General features: G+C 41.4%; 1 protein-coding gene across 2 annotated transcripts; it reads right to left on the bottom strand.

Moving 5' to 3' along the window:
• Nucleotides 1-1518: 1518 nt before the first annotated feature.
• Nucleotides 1519-10496, bottom strand: LOC139953798 (SAM pointed domain-containing Ets transcription factor-like). 2 transcript variants are annotated; one of them, XM_071953362.1, is made up of 4 exons: nt 10289-10496; nt 5823-5954; nt 4978-5132; nt 1519-3700 (listed from the first exon to the last, which is right to left on the bottom strand). In XM_071953362.1, the coding sequence occupies exons 2-4, from the start codon at nt 5825-5827 to the stop codon at nt 3384-3386; spliced, it is 477 nt and encodes a 158-aa protein (XP_071809463.1). In that variant the 5' UTR covers nt 5828-5954; nt 10289-10496; the 3' UTR covers nt 1519-3383. The 2 variants fall into 2 exon arrangements, with proteins under 2 accessions (XP_071809463.1, XP_071809464.1); XM_071953363.1 differs by lacking the exon at nt 10289-10496 and adding an exon at nt 6747-6846.
• Nucleotides 10497-17144: the final 6648 nt, after the last annotated feature.

Raw genomic sequence — 17144 nt, 5'->3', positions numbered from 1 at the left:
AACTCCCGTAGCATTTACTCGGAACTTTTCACAGCAAAGGGGAAATTATTTCGTTTTGCCACATGAACATTATTCTCTGTTCAATTTGATATGGGGTTTCACAGGGCCCGTCGCAAGTTATAATTATTCGGTCTATTTTTTAAAACAAAGCTCCTTCCAAACAAAAGCATCCATCTTACCGGTGTTTATTTCCAAGTCAGAGCCCCAAATCTAAATATGTAATGCCCTATAAATATAACTTTATTATTTATTCCTCAAAGATTAAAGGCAGTGGACACTATTGGTAATTGTCAAAGACTAGCCTTCACAGTTGGTGTATCTCAACATATGCATAAAATAACAAACCTGTGAACATTTGAGCTCAATCGGTCATCGAGAACTTGCGAGATAATAATGAAAGAATAACCCTTGTCACACGAAGTTGTGTGCGTTTAGATGGTCGATTTCGAGACCCCAAGTACTAAAATCTGGGGTCTCGAATTCAAATTCGTGGAAAATTACTTCTTTCTCGAAAACTATGGCACTTCAGAGGGAGCCGTTTCTCACAATGTTTTATACCATCAACCTCTCCCCATTACTCGTTACCAAGTGAGGTTTTATGCCAATAATTATTTTGAGTAATTACCAATAGTGTCCACTGCCTTTAAAACTCTACTTCTTCAAAGGAGTCTCACACTGTCTTATAACGTCAAAGCTTTGCAGTGCATCTTCGGGTAAATTTGTAGCCTGTGTGCATTATGTTCACTAAAGGGAAGGTACACGTTTGGTAATATTATTGTCAAAGACCAGTATTCTTCCTCCTAGGTGTATCCCAACTTAAAGCCATTGGACCCTTTCGGTTAACAGTGTTGTTCAAGGCCCACACTTTGTGTACCACAACTTCTATATCAAATAACAAACCTGTGAAAATTTAGGCTCAATCGGTCATCGGAGTCGGGAGAAAACAACGGAAAAACCCACCCTTGCTTCCGCGTGTTTCGCCGTGTCATGACATGTGTTTAAAATAAATCCGTAATTCTCGTTAACGAGAATTTATATTGTTTTGCTGTTTTCTCAAAAAGTAAAGCATTTCATGGAATAATATTTCAAGAGAAGTCTTTCACCATTGCCTTCTGTAAACCCTGTAAGTTATTTGTAAATCTGTGATTTTTTTTCTTCTTTTCTGAACCGAAAGGGTCCAATGGCTTTAAGCATAAAATAACAAGCCTGTGAAAATTTAAAGAAGTTTTTTATTATTTTAGTGAGGAATTGCCTCTTTCTCAAAATCTATGCTACTTCAGAGGGAATTGTTTCTGACAATGTTTTGTACTATCAACAGTTCTCCAATGCTCGTTACCAAGTCAGTTTTAAGTTAATATGTTTTTAGTAATTACTAAACGTGTACCTTCCCTTTAACTTGTTCAGTAACCCTGCTTTTTTTTTTTTGGGGGGGGGGTGGTCGGAACTCTCCCGATCCTAGTTAGTGCACACCAGAATGCTAACATACAACAATCTTTATTCTCATACCACCACTGCACATTTATTTTACTCTGGTTTCAAGAATACAAAATAATACCAGATGTCGAAAGTATAATTATTGAACAATTATTGTTTCCCCATATGGGGGACAAAATCTCCTGCATGCCACACACAGACTATTCCAGACCCAAGACAGAGCAACAGATTAATGTAAAATTAATGCTAAATCATGGCTACCCCACAATTTTAATTTACTGTTTCCGTCTGCTTAGTTTTAACAATCAATAATTAATTTGGTCCAATTACTTCTGATTATTCCAATATGAGTCTTAAGTTACCATAGCTATGCTTAAACATTACTTTTATACAAAATACAATCAACTTATTGCAAACTTTATGTACAGTTTCGACGAATAATGTTCTCCATTATTTGAATAGTATACCGGTAATTTAGGTTACCGTCCAATTTTACTGGAAAGTATTTCGAGAAGAGACTAGCTGGGATGGGCTTGTTGACCGTGTCCGAATCGGCAGCTGTACGGCTATGGCTGTTACTAAGGGCTGCTTGTGATTTAAAGCATGTTAAAATGGTGGTCTAGTCGTATAGCCACAGCCGCTGATTACAGTTATTATGTCAAAGTCTATTATTGGACTGAGCAAATGGGCTACGTCTATATGACTATCGGTTGCAGAGCTGTTGCTGCAACGCTGGAGAATATGAGTTTCTAGCGATATCGTCAATAGCCGAAGCTAAAAACCACGCCAATGGGGGACTTTCGGGACGCTTGGTGGCAGCAGACTTACCAGGTAGAATCCATTGTTCTCGGTAATTCGCGTATGCTCAGAACTACGTAAATAGACCTTATCGCAAATACCAATGCGCAAGCGCAGACTGTTGAATGAGGTGCATTGTGGGATATATATGAATCAAATTTGTAATCAGCTAGACCACAATGCACCTAATTCCAAGCTTTACGCGCGCGCCCCAGTATTTGCGAAAAGGTCTATGGACAATTACCTGGTAAGTCTGCTGCCACCTAGCGTTCCAAAGTCTCCCATTGGGAACGTGCAGGCTGGGAATGTAGTTTTGGGTCATGTGCCAAATGTCTTTGCTGCTTTATGAGCACAAAAAGGAGCCACAAGCTCAACAAGTATTATGCTTACCGGAATAAGGTTACCAGCCAAAGAATACCATGTCACCTACAATCTGTGGCTGGTCCTGCTTATTTTTCGCTAAGCAGCAAGCAAGCATTTTTTGACAGATATGAAATTGTTGTGTCAGGAGAAATATAGTGAACAAACTAGAACATTATTTTTAAGCCTTAAACAATACCATAATTTTTGTTGTAACAATAGAAAATTAGTTTTGTAAAGTTTTCTTATTATAGTTAAAAGGCAGTGGACATTATTGGTAATTACTCAAAATAATTATTATCATAAAACCTTTCTTGATTTACGAGTAACGTGGAGAGGTTGATAGTATAAAACATTGTGAGAAACAGCTCCCTCTGAAGTTACGTATATAGTTTTCGAGAAAGAAGTAATTTTCCACGAATTTGATTTCGAGACCTCAGATTTGCAATTAATTTTGAGGTCTCGAAATCAAGCGTCTAAAAGCACACAACCTAGTGTGACCATGGTGTGAAAAGGGTGTTTTTTTCTTTCATTTAATATCTCACATTTCGATGACCGATTGAGCTAAAATTTTCAAAGGTTTATTATTTTATGCATATGTTGAGATACACCAACTGTGAAGACTAGTCTTTGACAATTACCAATAGTGTCCAGTGTCTTTAAAGGCTGAAGCTAAACAATCATGTTATTTTTATCTGTACCCAATCCAAAGTACATCTAAAATGTTTCGACCCCCACTAAAGACTCATTATTTGTAGTGAACATCTTAATTTAATCTATGAAGTTATTTATCATTTATCTTCGGCAAGCTTTGGTCTCTTCGTTTCCCCGGTGGAGTCTACTTCAGAACAAACTTGAAGAAGTCGTCTCCGATTGGTCCGTCTTTCCCGCTCCGTGCGAACAACTGCTACCGCGTACCGCCTCTGAAAGTCACTGTGCAGGATGTCGCCGCAAGAGGGCGCCCTGCTTATAAACCCACTCCTGGTCAGCAGGCAAAGACCTCGGCCATTCATGGCGAACTTGGAAGTGTCCACTTGGTCCACTTGATAAAACATGACGGCCCAGAGCAACCAGTCGCTGACGTCAGAGCGTTTCCATAAACGTGGGTCTGCGAGAAATGACGTGGATAAGTGAGAATAGGAGGATAGCGACTCCAGTGTGAATGATTTAGCTTTTGGTGTGTAAATGCGTCGTTGCATTTTGAAACCATTTTGGCAGCCATGTTGCAATCACCAAAGTGGAGTAAGGGTGCGTTCGTTTAGCTTCCCTGGGTCGACCCTGCGGTGCTCACTCGGGTGAGCCCCTGACAAGAGCCAACCGAACGATCACGCCATCTCGTGGTGACGGCATGCACCTCAGGTCACCCCCAAGTTTGACCCACTCCACAAGCAGGGCACTGGGGGCTGTCCCGGGTGAGACCCTCGAATGCTATTCGAACGCACCGGGACAGACCGGGGTCGACCCAGGGAAGCTAAACGAACGCACCCTAAGAACTGCCTTCTCCCGCTCGCAAACCCAAACCAAACTCAAGCCTCGGCATTTTAGCAGTTATACTCAAGCTATCGTGTAAGCCAATGAGAAAGCCGTAATACTGCCACTCTGAGACCTGGCAACATGCTTCCACAAGACAGTTCTTTCTCTAGAACATTTCACTGATGCCAATGGGCAGCCATGTTGGCACTGCTCATCGAGTGGGGAAAACTTGGTTTTCTGACCCCCCCCCCATGTATGACGATTATGATTATGACCGGCTTGACAAAGGGTTCTAAGGCCGTGTCTGAAATGGTGGCTACGGCTGCGGCTACGACCGTTGCCAGGGGTGTTGCTAAGGCGTCCTATACTTCAATGCATGATGACGCGGCGATCCGGCCGTAGCCGTGGCCGTAGCCGTTCAGATACGGCCTATTCAGATACGGCCTAATATTGATAGAAACACAAAATTTTCATGCCATTGTCGCACCGTGTCTGTTTTGTCGCCCCCGTCTCGTCACAATGTTAAAGGCAGAGGACACCATTGGTAATTACTCAAAATAATTATCAGCATAAAACCTTACTTGGTAATGAGTAATGGGGATAGGTTGATAGTATAAAACATTGTGAGAAACGGCCCCCTCTGAAGTGACGTAGTTTACGAGAAAGAATTTGATTTCGAGACCTCAAGTTTAGAATTTGAGGTCTCGAAATCAAGCATCTGAAAGCACACAACTTCGTGTGACAAGGGTGTTTTTTCTTTCATTATTATCTCGCAACTTCGATGACCAATTGAGCTCAAATTTCACAGGTTTGTTATTTTATGCATATGTTGAGATACACCAAGTAAGAAGACTTGTCTTTGACAATTACCAATAGTGTCCATTGTCTTTTAAAAGAGATTTAGAAACTGACCTGTACTGGGGCCTTGCAGTTCATCTCCAGAAGTCAAAGCCGCTTGCCTTCGACGACTCTGTTGGTTTGTGCTCAGATCCAGAACTTTCCCCAGAGGGTGCTCGTGCAGAACTGAATGCCGTCCGTTCCCACCAGGCTTCGGTAGGCCATGCTCACTGATTGAGGGTTTGGATACAGTTGAACAAGGGAAACCATTCAGGGAATCGGTTTTATCATTACTGAGATTGTGTCGTATTTGTAAAACCAGGGTAAGCTTTTGGTAATTTTCAAAGACCAGCCGTCGATTTCACCAATCGCTTCCTAACTTAGGATTCATCTTAGGACTTAGGACGAGTTAAGTTCCGTATCCTAAGACGTTTTGGCACATTGAACCCGTCCTAAGTTAGGACAGGTTATACTCGTACTAACTCGAAATAGGATTAACCATAGCGTTTCGTGAAATCGGCTGTTGTATCCTCACTTGATGTATTATACACATTATTGACTGGCAATGAGGTAACTAGTGTACGTCTATTCCCCCGAGGGACTTTGAGTGACCAGAAGAGGGACCTATTTCCCGAGGCCGAAGGCCGAGGGAAATAGGCCCCTCTTCTGGTCACTCACAGGCCCGAGGGGGAAATGGCGTTCACTAGTTACCGAATTATGCCAGTCAATATATGTGTTTTATTCAAACGATGGGGTACATTTTAAAATTATGTTTAGACCATTTTAACGTGCGGTTTAGAGACGTGTGTTATTTTATTTCCCCACTTTCATAAGAAATCTATCAATTAGACAAAAATAAGTAAATCACAAAGCTTTTATTTTGACATTTTTCGTACCCCTCTTTGGAGTTATAAACAAACCTCATTTTGTACAGCGACTCGAAGTCAACGGGTCTCCGGTGGTTTGGTGGTCGACAGTCTTCTCAGAAATGTCCGTTAAGTTCCTTGTGACGAAAACAAACTGCGATTCAAGGCGACATCGATAGCGCGTTTCTAAAAAAGATGAAACAAATTGTTTGATTTAGCAAAACTAAAGATAGAGAAACAACCTTCTCGAAGACGCAATTATCGTTGTGCAGTAAAGACTGCTTAAAAGTGGATGTCTTCAATCAAAATACAGTTTGTATAGGGGCCAAAAATTACTTTGTTCAAAAGCGTTTAATACAGCCAGATGATTATTTATTGCAACACACTTGTTGGAAAAATTACATTTTGAGCAATTTCTTACAAATTTGAGTAGTCTGAGCATACTTGATGTGGTTTGGGAAAGTGTTCCATTCTACAAATGGCTCGATGGATAGACCAACTCAGATGGTGACTGTATTTTCACTAAAAAAAATCAAGAATACAGTTTTGGAAGAGATGGCGTACTCCACAACAAATTCACCAAAGAGTTGCGTCACTGATGCTGTCCTGAAAGATTGCTAAAGAGCATTGAAGGCACGGGACACCTTTGGTGATTGTCAAAGACCAGTATTCTCACTTGGTGTATCTCAACATATGCATAGAATAACAAACCTGTGAAAATTTTGACTCAGTTGCTCAGTCGCAAGAAAATAATGACAGAAAGAAACAACCTCGTTGCACAAACGTGAGTGCTTTTAGATGCTTGAGAAAGAGGCTTCAGGCCTGAAGTCTTTTAACATTTAGTGAGACATTACCTCTTTCTCAAAAACTACGTTACTTCAGAGGTAGCCGTTTCTCACAATTTGTTATACAACCAACCGCTCCCATTGCTCGTTACCAAGTAAGTTTTTATGCGAACAATTATTTTTTAGTAATTACCACTACTTCGTCCACTGCCTTTAAGTCATGAAATCTTTCTGGTGACACTCAAAATATGTTGACAAGACAGAAGAGCAAAAGTGAAGGTGAAGCACATCCAACAACGACGGTTTGGATTATACGTTTTTAAAATTTAAGATAACCACAAGGGAATAAAATAATTACATCCTCAATGGAGCATGTTGTTTGTCTCGTAATATATGAACAAGGTCGAAATGCCAGGCGTGCAAACAACCACTGCTGACTTTTAATCTTCCTCCGTCTCAATATTTCCTAGATTACTTCCGCATACCAATGCATCTTCCAAGATAGATTCCGACAGTTTAAAGGCACCGGATTGGTAATCGTCAAAGACCAGTCTTCCCACTTGGTGTATCTCAACATAAAAAAACTGTGAAAACTTGAGCTGAATTGGTCGTCGAAGTTGCGAGATAACTATGCAAGAAAAAACACCACTTGCCACACGAAGTTGTGTGCTTTTAGATGCTTGATTTCGAGAACTAAAAATCTAATTCTGAGGTCTTGAAATCAAATTTGTGTGAAGTTACTTCTTTCTCATAAACTACGTCACTTCAGAGGGAGCCGTTTCTCACAATGTTTTATACTATCAACATCTCCCCATTACTCGTTACCAAGTAATAATTATTTTGAGTGATTACAAAAAGTGTCCACTGCCTTTAAAGACAAAGTTTACCTCTTTTGTTTTACAATAAAACTAACATCTGAAAGTTAAATTTCAAAAGGTGGTCGGGTTTTTGAGATTGCCAATAATTCCGGAGCAAACGTGTCAAAGCAAGGAGTATACATATTTGTGGTCTTTCTGAAAAGAAAAGCGTTATGGCGTTACAAATCGACGACGTTTCGATCAGTTTGCTCTGATGTCTTCAGGACAAGGCTCGAAAACAGTCTTCTCGAATTTATAAACAATTTCTTACTGACAAAGGTCCGAGACGTTTTTGGTCGGTACACATTATTGTAGCAGCAATTAATACTGAAACATTAATTCCTAGGATAAGTATAGGGTATTTTGTTTTGTGTATTAATTGCGAAGAAGTCTACCTTTAAAGGCAGTGGACACTAATAGATAATTACTCAAAATAATTATTAGCATATAACAACTTACTTGGTAACGAGTAATGGGGAGAGGTTGATGATATTGTGAGAAACGGCTCCCTCTGAAGTGACATAATTTTCGAGAAAGAAGGAGTTTTCCACGAATTTGATTTTGAAACCCCAGATTTAGATTTTGAGGTCTCGAAATCAACCATCTAAAAGCACAGAACTTCGAAGGACAAGGGTGTTTTTTCTTTTATTATTATCTCGCAACTTCGACAACCAATTGAGCTCAAATTTTCACAGGTTTGTTATTTTATGCATATGTTGAGATACACCAAGTGAGAAGACTGGTCTTTGACAATTACCAATAGTGTCCACTGCCTAATTTGCGATGAAGTCTACCTTTAACATACGCGGATTTATTTCATTTTACGAGGAAAATGGTGACCGAATGTACTTTTATCTCAGCCGGATTTGAGAAACTGACACCTGCGGTTTGTGTCCCGGGGCTGCCCCTAAAGTGGGGGATTCCCATCCGCAGTTTGCGGGTCGAACTTCAACTGCACAGTCAGTAACAGATCCCAGGAACAATAGGCGTACTAATTCGCTCGGTCGGAGCTTTCTGAATTGGCGTCCGGTGTCCAAACTCATAAAACTGTTAAGCAGAAAATACCGCAACGCAAATTTCTTTGTTAAGACAAAATTGAGTAGGGCACACCATTGCAATAAAGTATTTAAAGCCAGTGGACACTTTCGGTAAACAGTATTGTCCAAGGCCCACACTTCTTGTATCACAACTTATATATAAAATATCAAACCTGTGAACATTTAGGCTTAATCGGTCATCGGAGTCGGGAGAAAATAACGGGAAAACCCACCCTTGTTTCCACACGTTTCGCCGGGTCATGACATGTGTTTACTCGATGTCGAGAATTGATGATTGTTTTAATGTTTTTTCAAAAAGTAAAGCATTTCTTGAAATAATATTTCAAGAGAAGTCTTTTCTCATTACCGAAGTAAACCCTGTAAATCTGTTAACTTTTTTTCTGTGTTCTGTTCCGAAAGTGAATAATGGCTTTAAAGGATAAGGGCTCAACCAATTCTGTGTAAGCAATATTTGTTGTAAGTTTGTGTGCAAAGCTATGGCCCCTTTTCGAAACCACGGTTTCGTCTTCAGGCTCCGTTCTCCATGAGCGCGTACACAAAGCCGAATCCAAAGCCGAATCCAAAGCCGAAGCCGTGGTTTCGAAAATGTCCTATTGTAATACTGTGTACACCACCAACACGCTAAACAAAACCAAAACAAGAAACACTACCCTGGGACAGGGGGAGACTAAGCATAAGCATGCTTATGCACGGTAACTCAAGCTAATTCGTCTGGGTGCTAGACCTGTGCCTTGCACTCGTGTCGGCTCATACACAAAACGCAGTGAGTGTGTCGGCTCATACACAAAACACAGTGAGAGAAAATGATATTTATACCCTATTAATTTGAAAACTACTTCTGATGGCATTCTGAACAATATTGCATAAATTCATTTTTTAAAATTGACAAAACTGCAAAAAATTACATTTCAAGACGGCTGAGCTGAGCTCAATGTATTTTTTAAAGGCAGTGGACACTTTTGGTAATTGTCAGACTATTCACAGTTGGTGTATTTCAACATATGCATACAACAACAAACCAATAGTGTCCACTGCCTTTAAGCAGCTCTATTTAATTAGGCCCTGATAATAAAATTTCACAAGGATTTACTTCACCATCGAAACCTTTTGAGTTTTCTTCCCCGAGCAATTTAATAAAGTATTTGAAAATAATTGGAGACGATTAAACAATCGCAAGTGAGCAAATTTTTATAAATGAGATTTTATTGAAATTTGAGCAGCATCTGTGCTAAATTCCACCAAGGCTGCCTATTAGGCATAAAATATTACTTGGAAAAAATCTGCTAAGGAAATATAAGCAGGGTGCAAGTAACAGGTTATACGTTGGCATGGTAATTTAGCTCAAGGTAACCTTATTCTTGCTAAGCAGTTTTGTTGTGCTAAGCCACTTTTTGTGCTGAGGCAGCTCTTTGAAGTTTCCCCCGGGCCCATATTCACAGAGCTGTTTTTAAAAGCACTACACGTAGCTAAGCACATGAACATTTTTGCTTACCAGAACAGGGTTACCATCCAAACTGCCATGTCACATGTACAATCTATGACTGGTATCCTGCTCATTTCTGCTTAGCAGGAAATGGTTTAAACAGCTCTGCTTAAGCATGCAGTTCTATGAGATTGGACCCTCGGGTGCATATAGATGGATGATTCTGCATAAGGTGGAAATGACCGCGAGCTCCATTTAAGTTTTTTTTATGGGGTATGGGGTGTCAAACTAGGCTGATATTAAAGAAATTTAATTTACTGCAAGTTCATAACAATTTAAATTAACGCCATTTTAAAAATGCAAAGAGCTCTTAATGTAGTTTGCAAATTAATCTTACCTGCTATTCCACGTTGAGCTGGTGAGCACTTCTGCAGCCAAAACACAAGAGACTCTCACAAACACACCTTTCTCGTCCAACTTCAACCCAGGAATATCCCCCGTCTCTCGGCTTTCTCTGCCCCATGACATTCTCAAGTAATCCAGGGACCTCCAGGGTCCGGACCTTCTTGAAAAAAAACGGACTCAAAATTCAGCGAACTTGGAACTAAACTTCCCACTTACTCAAACTACACCATTTATGGTCACTGTTAGCACACAGCCAGTATCATATGAGCATTACTAAATATGGCAGCGTATTTAGAAACTGCTATTGTATAGAAATGCAAATTATTATTTTGGCGAGCCTTTTGTTGTGAGACCTAACCTACCGTGAACAAACGACTTAGTGACATAGCGAAAACGGGAAAATCCCCTGTAGGTATTTCCCAATTCAAACTGAGGACAATGGTTATTGTGTTAAAGGCAGTGGACACTATTGGTCATTGTCAAAGACTAGCCTTCACAGTTGGTGCATCTAAACATATGCATAAAATAACATACCTGTGCAAATTTGGGCTCAATCGGTCATCGAAGTTGCGAGATAATAATGAAAGAAAAAAACACCCTTGTCACACGAAGTTGTGTGCATTTAGATGGTTGATTTCGAGACCCCAAGTTCTAAATCTGAGGTCTCGAAATCAAATTCGTGGAAAATTACTTCTTTTTCGAAAACTACATTACTTCAGAGGGAGCCGTTTCTCACAATGTTTTATACCATGAACCTCTCCCCATTACTCGTCACCAAGGTAAGGTTTTATGCTATTAATTATTTTAAGTAATTACCAATAGTGTCCACTGCCTTTAACCTCACAGTTGATAGTTTTACAAATGATGGTGAGCAAGTACGTGCGAAAACACACGTGGAATTTCATATCGGAAGCACAGGTTTATGTGTGTGATTCACTGACTTTTTTTGAGATGTTAAAAAAAAATCAGCCCATTTTTGTAACTTCATGGTGTTCTGGGCAGTCAAGAAACCACACTGGTCAAAATGAGAATAAAATCAATACACCTGGAGAAATGTTATGTCGCCTGTACTCGTCGTGTGTTTTGCACTTGACTGGGATACCAGGATGGTCTAGACTTGTGAACAAGTCGTTTATGGTCCCACGCGGTGAGAAAGTCGAGTTGCAGCGGTGCTCTCCGCGCGAACTGCTGGTTGCGCGACTACTGCGCTGCCCGACTTCTTTGAGGAGTAGAAGTCGGCAACCAGCAGTTCGCGTGAGAGCAGTGACAACTCGACTATCTCACCGCGTGGGACCATTAACGACTTGTCCACAAGTCTAGGTTGGTCTGAAACAGCGGTCTGTGGTAGCCAGCCACACCAACCCATGACCACGAAGCACAGCCTGAAATAGAACGTGTTTAATTTTTTTCTGGAGGGAGGAAACCCGGAGCAAAACCCTCGTGGCATAAGAAAAGAACAAACGCACACTGTGTACTCACGGCCTTAGCCGAGGATCGAACCAGGGTCACTGAGGTGAGACGCGAGCGCTTTTGGCACAATCCAATCGTGCCCCTTTTTGCCCATCCTTTTTTAAAAACCAAGGTTCACCTTTGGTGCTTGCTTATGGGTGCGTTCGTTTAGCTTCCTTGGGTCTACCCTGCGGTGCTCACTTGGTCGGGTGAGCCCCTGACAAGAGCTAATCGAACGATCACACTCGCCCTCTCGTGGTGACGGCATGCACCTCAGGTCACCCCCAAGTGACCCACTCCACAAGCAGGGCACTGGGGGCTGACCCGGGTGAGCCCCGTCAAAGCTATTCGAACGTACCGGGGCAGACTGGGGTCGACCCAGGGAAGCTAAACGAACGCACCCAATATAGACACCTTTTTAAATAAGCCACTGATGCTATAGCATAATAAAAGTAGGGCTCGGTTTGGTTGCACTGCCCAATACTCACGAACTTCCGCAAACCATACCATTTCTGATCTGTTTAATGAACTTTGCCGAGAGAAACTGTTATGATTTGTTGTTAAGTTTGTCTTCATTGATTGAATTTATCCTTGGCATCGATCCATAGCCATACCTCCTATCTCAGCCCCCACTGCCAAATAAGGGCATGGAAAAGGAAATACCTTGTCGCAATGTGCTTTGAATTAAAATCGACAACAAAAGACTTGGGACACAAAAGAGCAGGAACAAACTTTGCGAGTGCTGATTGTGCACGTAACGCCTACATTGCGGAAGTTGGTGCCGATAAATCATGCAACATGTTGACAATTAAATGGTAGGCCTAGCATTTTATTGAAGCGGATTGTTCAGTATAAACCCACACAAGTCCAAAAAAGGAGTTTTATATTAATGTTATTGTAATACAGCTTCTGGTAGGTTAAACCAGGGCCCATTTTCATAACTCCTGTAATCACAAAATCTGCTAAGCGCAAACGAAATTAGCTACAAGCCAAAATTAGCTTAAGTTTGCATTGTTGTGGCTGCGGTGCCCCACTCATGTTTTGATTAGTAAAGACATTTGTCAAGCAGTATTTTCTGCTTAACAGCTTTATGAAATATTGGACAAGGATGCCTCATAAATGAAATTTCTACTGTATAGCTCGCAAGCCTGGGGAAACTTCGCAAGGGTACTTGCAGTGTGAACCCCTTCTCTTCCACATAAGTGTTATGTCGAGTTATTTTTACGTGTAGGCCTCCCCTACTATCAGTCATAATATACATGGGACATACAGCTAAGTTTTTCATCCATGGGGGGGGGGGGGGGGGGGGGAAGAAAAATTATAAATCACACTCTGCTGATCAGAGTCCGGTGCTTTGAACCGCTTAGCCACAACACACCATGTCAAGACCAGGACTCGAACCCACACTCTGCTGATCAGAAACACCAGAGCTTGAGTCCAGTGTGCTTAACCACTCGGCCACAACACACAATGACAAGACTGAGACTCGAACCCACACTCTGCTGATCAGAAACACCAGAGCTTGAGTCCAGTGTGCTAAACCAATCAGCCACAACACATCATGTCAAGACCAGGACTCGAACCCACTCGGCCACAACACACCATGTCAAGACCAGGACTCGATCAGAAACACCAGAGCTTGAGTCCAGTGTGCTAAACCACCCAGCCACAACACAACATGTCAAGACCAGGACTCGAACCCACACTCTTAGCTTCCTTGGGTCATCCCGGTCTGCCCCGGTGCGTTCGAATAGCTGTTGACGTCATTCTAGGCACTCAGCCACAACACACAATGACAAGACCAGGACTCGAACCCACACTCTGCTGATCAGAAACATCAGAGCTTGAGTCCAGTGTGCTAAACCACTCAGCCACAACACACCATGTCAAGACTGGGACTTGAACCCACACTCTGCTGATCAGAAACAACAGAGCTTGAGTCCAGTGTGCTAAAACACTCAGCCACAACACACCATATCAAGACTGGGACTCGAACCCACACTCTGCTGATCAGAAACATCAAAGCTTGAGTCCAGTGTGCTAAACCACTCGGCCACAACGCACCATGTCAAGATCAGGACTCGAACCCACACTCTGCTGATCAGAAACACCAGAGCTTGATTCCGGTGCGCTCAACCACTCAGCCACAACACACCATGTCAAGACTGGGACTCGAACCCACACTCTGCAGATCAGAAACATCAGAGCTTGAGTCCAGTGTGCTAAACCACTCAGCAACAACACACAACGACAAGACCAGGACTCGAACCCACACTCTGCTGATCAGAAACATCAGAGCTTGAGTCCAGTGTGCTAAACCACTCAGCCACAACACACCATGTCAAGACCAGGACTCGAACCCACACTCTGCTGATCAGAAACACCAGACCTTGAGTCCAACAGTGTGCTTGACCGCTCAGTCACAACACACCATGTCAAGACCAGGACTCGAACCCACACTCTTAGCTTCCCTGGGTCATCCCCGGTCTGCCCCGGTGCGTTCGAAAAGCTGTTGACGTCATTCTAGGGGCTCACCCAGGTCAGTCCCCAGTGCCCTGCTTGTAGAGTGGGACACTTGGGAGCTGGCCTCAGGTAAATGACGTCACTACGAGAGCGGTGAGCGGTCGTTCGTTTAGCTCTTGTCAGGGGCTCACCCGAGTGAGCACCGCGGGGGGTTGACCCAGGGAAGCTAAACGAACGCACCAAGTATACCTTGTACACTCGGGAATCCGGCGTAGATAAAGAAATAGTCTCAATAGACTGTGCAAGTCTATTGACCGTATTCAAGCACTATTGTGATCAATCCCACATAAATCACCTCAACTTTTAAAAACAAAACTAAAATCACCCACTTTGACGTTCAAAGATTACGTACGCGCGAGGCTTGAAAAGTCTATACGAGGGCGCTGTACAATCTGCCTCAATTATTTTATCCATTTTTGTTAAAGTTTTGTTGTACCAACAGAGGGCGGTATACAACTTAAACGTTAACTGGTTTTTGTATCGGGCTCTAATAATCTCACAGGAAAGCAATAATTATTGGGGAGGGCGTGCCATCAGTCACCGAATTCTGACCCCTCCGTCACCCCCTCTTTTTGTCACATTGCATACAAGTCACATGGGGTCGATTTCACAAAGGTGGGTCCAATCTTAGGACTTGTCCTAGGCCGATTGATCCCAACTTAAAGACAGTGGACACTATTGGAAATTGGTATCTCAATATATGCACAAAATAACAAACCTGTGAAAATTTGAGCTCGATTGGTCGACGGAGTTGCTAGATAATAATGAAAGAAAATAAACGCCCTTGTCACACGAAGTTGTGTGCTTTCAGATGCTTGATTTCGGGACCTCAAATTCTAAATCTGAGGTCTCTCGAAAACTACTCCACTTCAGCGGGAGCCGTTTCTCACAATGTTTTATACTATCAACCTCTCCCCATTACTCGTTACCAAGAAAGGTTTAATGCTAATAATTATTTTGAGTAATTACCAATAGTAACAACCCAATTTTCGCGTGATTTTCAGGATAAGCAAACTACAGCCGAATACCAGTAACTAGCAATATGCAACAAATGAATTTGGTTGGTAATCCTGTTTTTATCATACATTTTATGCTAAGCAAATTTGTTGTGCTTAGCAGCTCTTTGAAATTGGGACCCGATTGCATTTACATAGGGGCTTCCCCATTATTGGGGTTTTCCTCCCGCATCTACAACTGATACTATCTTCTCGTTTCCTATTCACCGTCATGTTATTGGCGCTTGCGCTCTTTGATGTGGAAAAATAAATATAAATAAATAAATGAAACAGAAAGTTCAAGTTTTGACCAGCAGTCTTTTACATTTTTAAACTCCCTGCTGCTACACACATCCTGCCCCAAAATTGTGACCATTGAGATTAAGGCACGGGGAAAACTGGATTTGCATATCTCTTGAATCTGTAATTATTGGGGGAACAGAGATGTTGATGATTTTGGAATAACCTAAGGCAAAATAGTTAAACAAATATTGGGTATTTGATATGTTATCGATTTAATACATAAACTTGCATATTATACATCTGTTAAAGGCAGTGGACACTATTGGTAATTACTCAAAATAATTATTAGCATAAAACCTTTGTTGGTGACAAGTAATGGGGAGAGGTTGATGGTATAAAACATTGTGAGAAGCGGCTCCCTCATAAGTGCCATAGTTTTTAATAAAAAAGTAATTTTCCACGAATTTGATTTCGAGACTTCAGATTTAGAACTTGAGGTCTCGAAATCAACCATCTAAACGCACACAACTTCGTGTGACAAGGGTGTTTTTTTCTTTCATTATTATCTCGCAAGTTCGATGACCGATTGAGCTCAAATTTTTACAGGTTTGTTATTTTATGCTTATGTTGAGATACACCAACTGTGAAGACTAGTCTGTGACAATTACCAATAGAGTGCCCTGTCTTTAAGAACGGTTAAACAAATATTGGGTATTTGATATGTTATCGATTTAATACATAAACTTGCATATTATACATCTGTTAAAGCAATAAGAAAACAATAATTGGGTCTCTAATTATACCATTACGGAAACTGAAGTTCCTTTGTAAAAAAAAATGGTGGAAAAAGGGGAAAATCTCAAGATATTTGTCGACCAATATTTAGCTGTTATCGGAAAAAGATATCTTGCAGTTTTGTCTGTGTCGTTTCTTCAAAACGGAAGACAATGACTTGGGGCGTAGTCCACTACTACTAAAGATAAACATCGTTCGTAGCCCGTGGAGGCAATGGACATAACTGGTAGTTACTCAAAAAATTATAACTAATATCAGTCACTTATAACTTGGTACGAACAATGGGTTGGTAGTATAAAACATACGACTCTCTATGGAGTAAGGTAGTTTTTGAGAAAGAAGTCTTTGTCCACAAATTTTGCGAGAGAGGTTATCTCTCACTCAAATTATTTGAATCTGATATTAAGGACTTCTCAGACCTAAAGCATTTTTAGGCAGCTGACAGCACACTGAAAACTTGTGCAACAAGGGTGTTTTTTCGTTCATCATTCAGCCGTAGACGCTTTGTTAGAACATAGAATAACTTATTTTGGGCAGGTGGTGGCGCTCTTTATTGCCACTAAAACGTTAAGGAAATGGACCAATGATCTATTACAGAAACTAGAGTCTAGTGAAAACGGCATCTGGAAAGAAAAATGCATATGGGTAGAAGGATGTTGTAAAAGTAGAATATAATGAGCCACACAAACATGCCTCGAAATTGCGTGGTTTTCCTCTTACCTCATCGACTAACACAGTCGGTCATAATGGTAGTCAAGTTTTTGACTCCCATAAATGGCCGACCGGGTTATAAGTTAGCAAAATAAAGGAAAACTACGCAATTTCGAGGCAAATTTGTGAGGA

This window comes from Asterias amurensis, chromosome 22, assembly GCF_032118995.1.
Source record: "Asterias amurensis chromosome 22, ASM3211899v1".
In the NCBI taxonomy this organism is placed as follows: domain Eukaryota; kingdom Metazoa; phylum Echinodermata; class Asteroidea; order Forcipulatida; family Asteriidae; genus Asterias; species Asterias amurensis.
The sequence above is the reverse complement of the archived record's forward strand: the minus strand, read 5'-3'. Positions and strand labels throughout refer to the sequence as shown.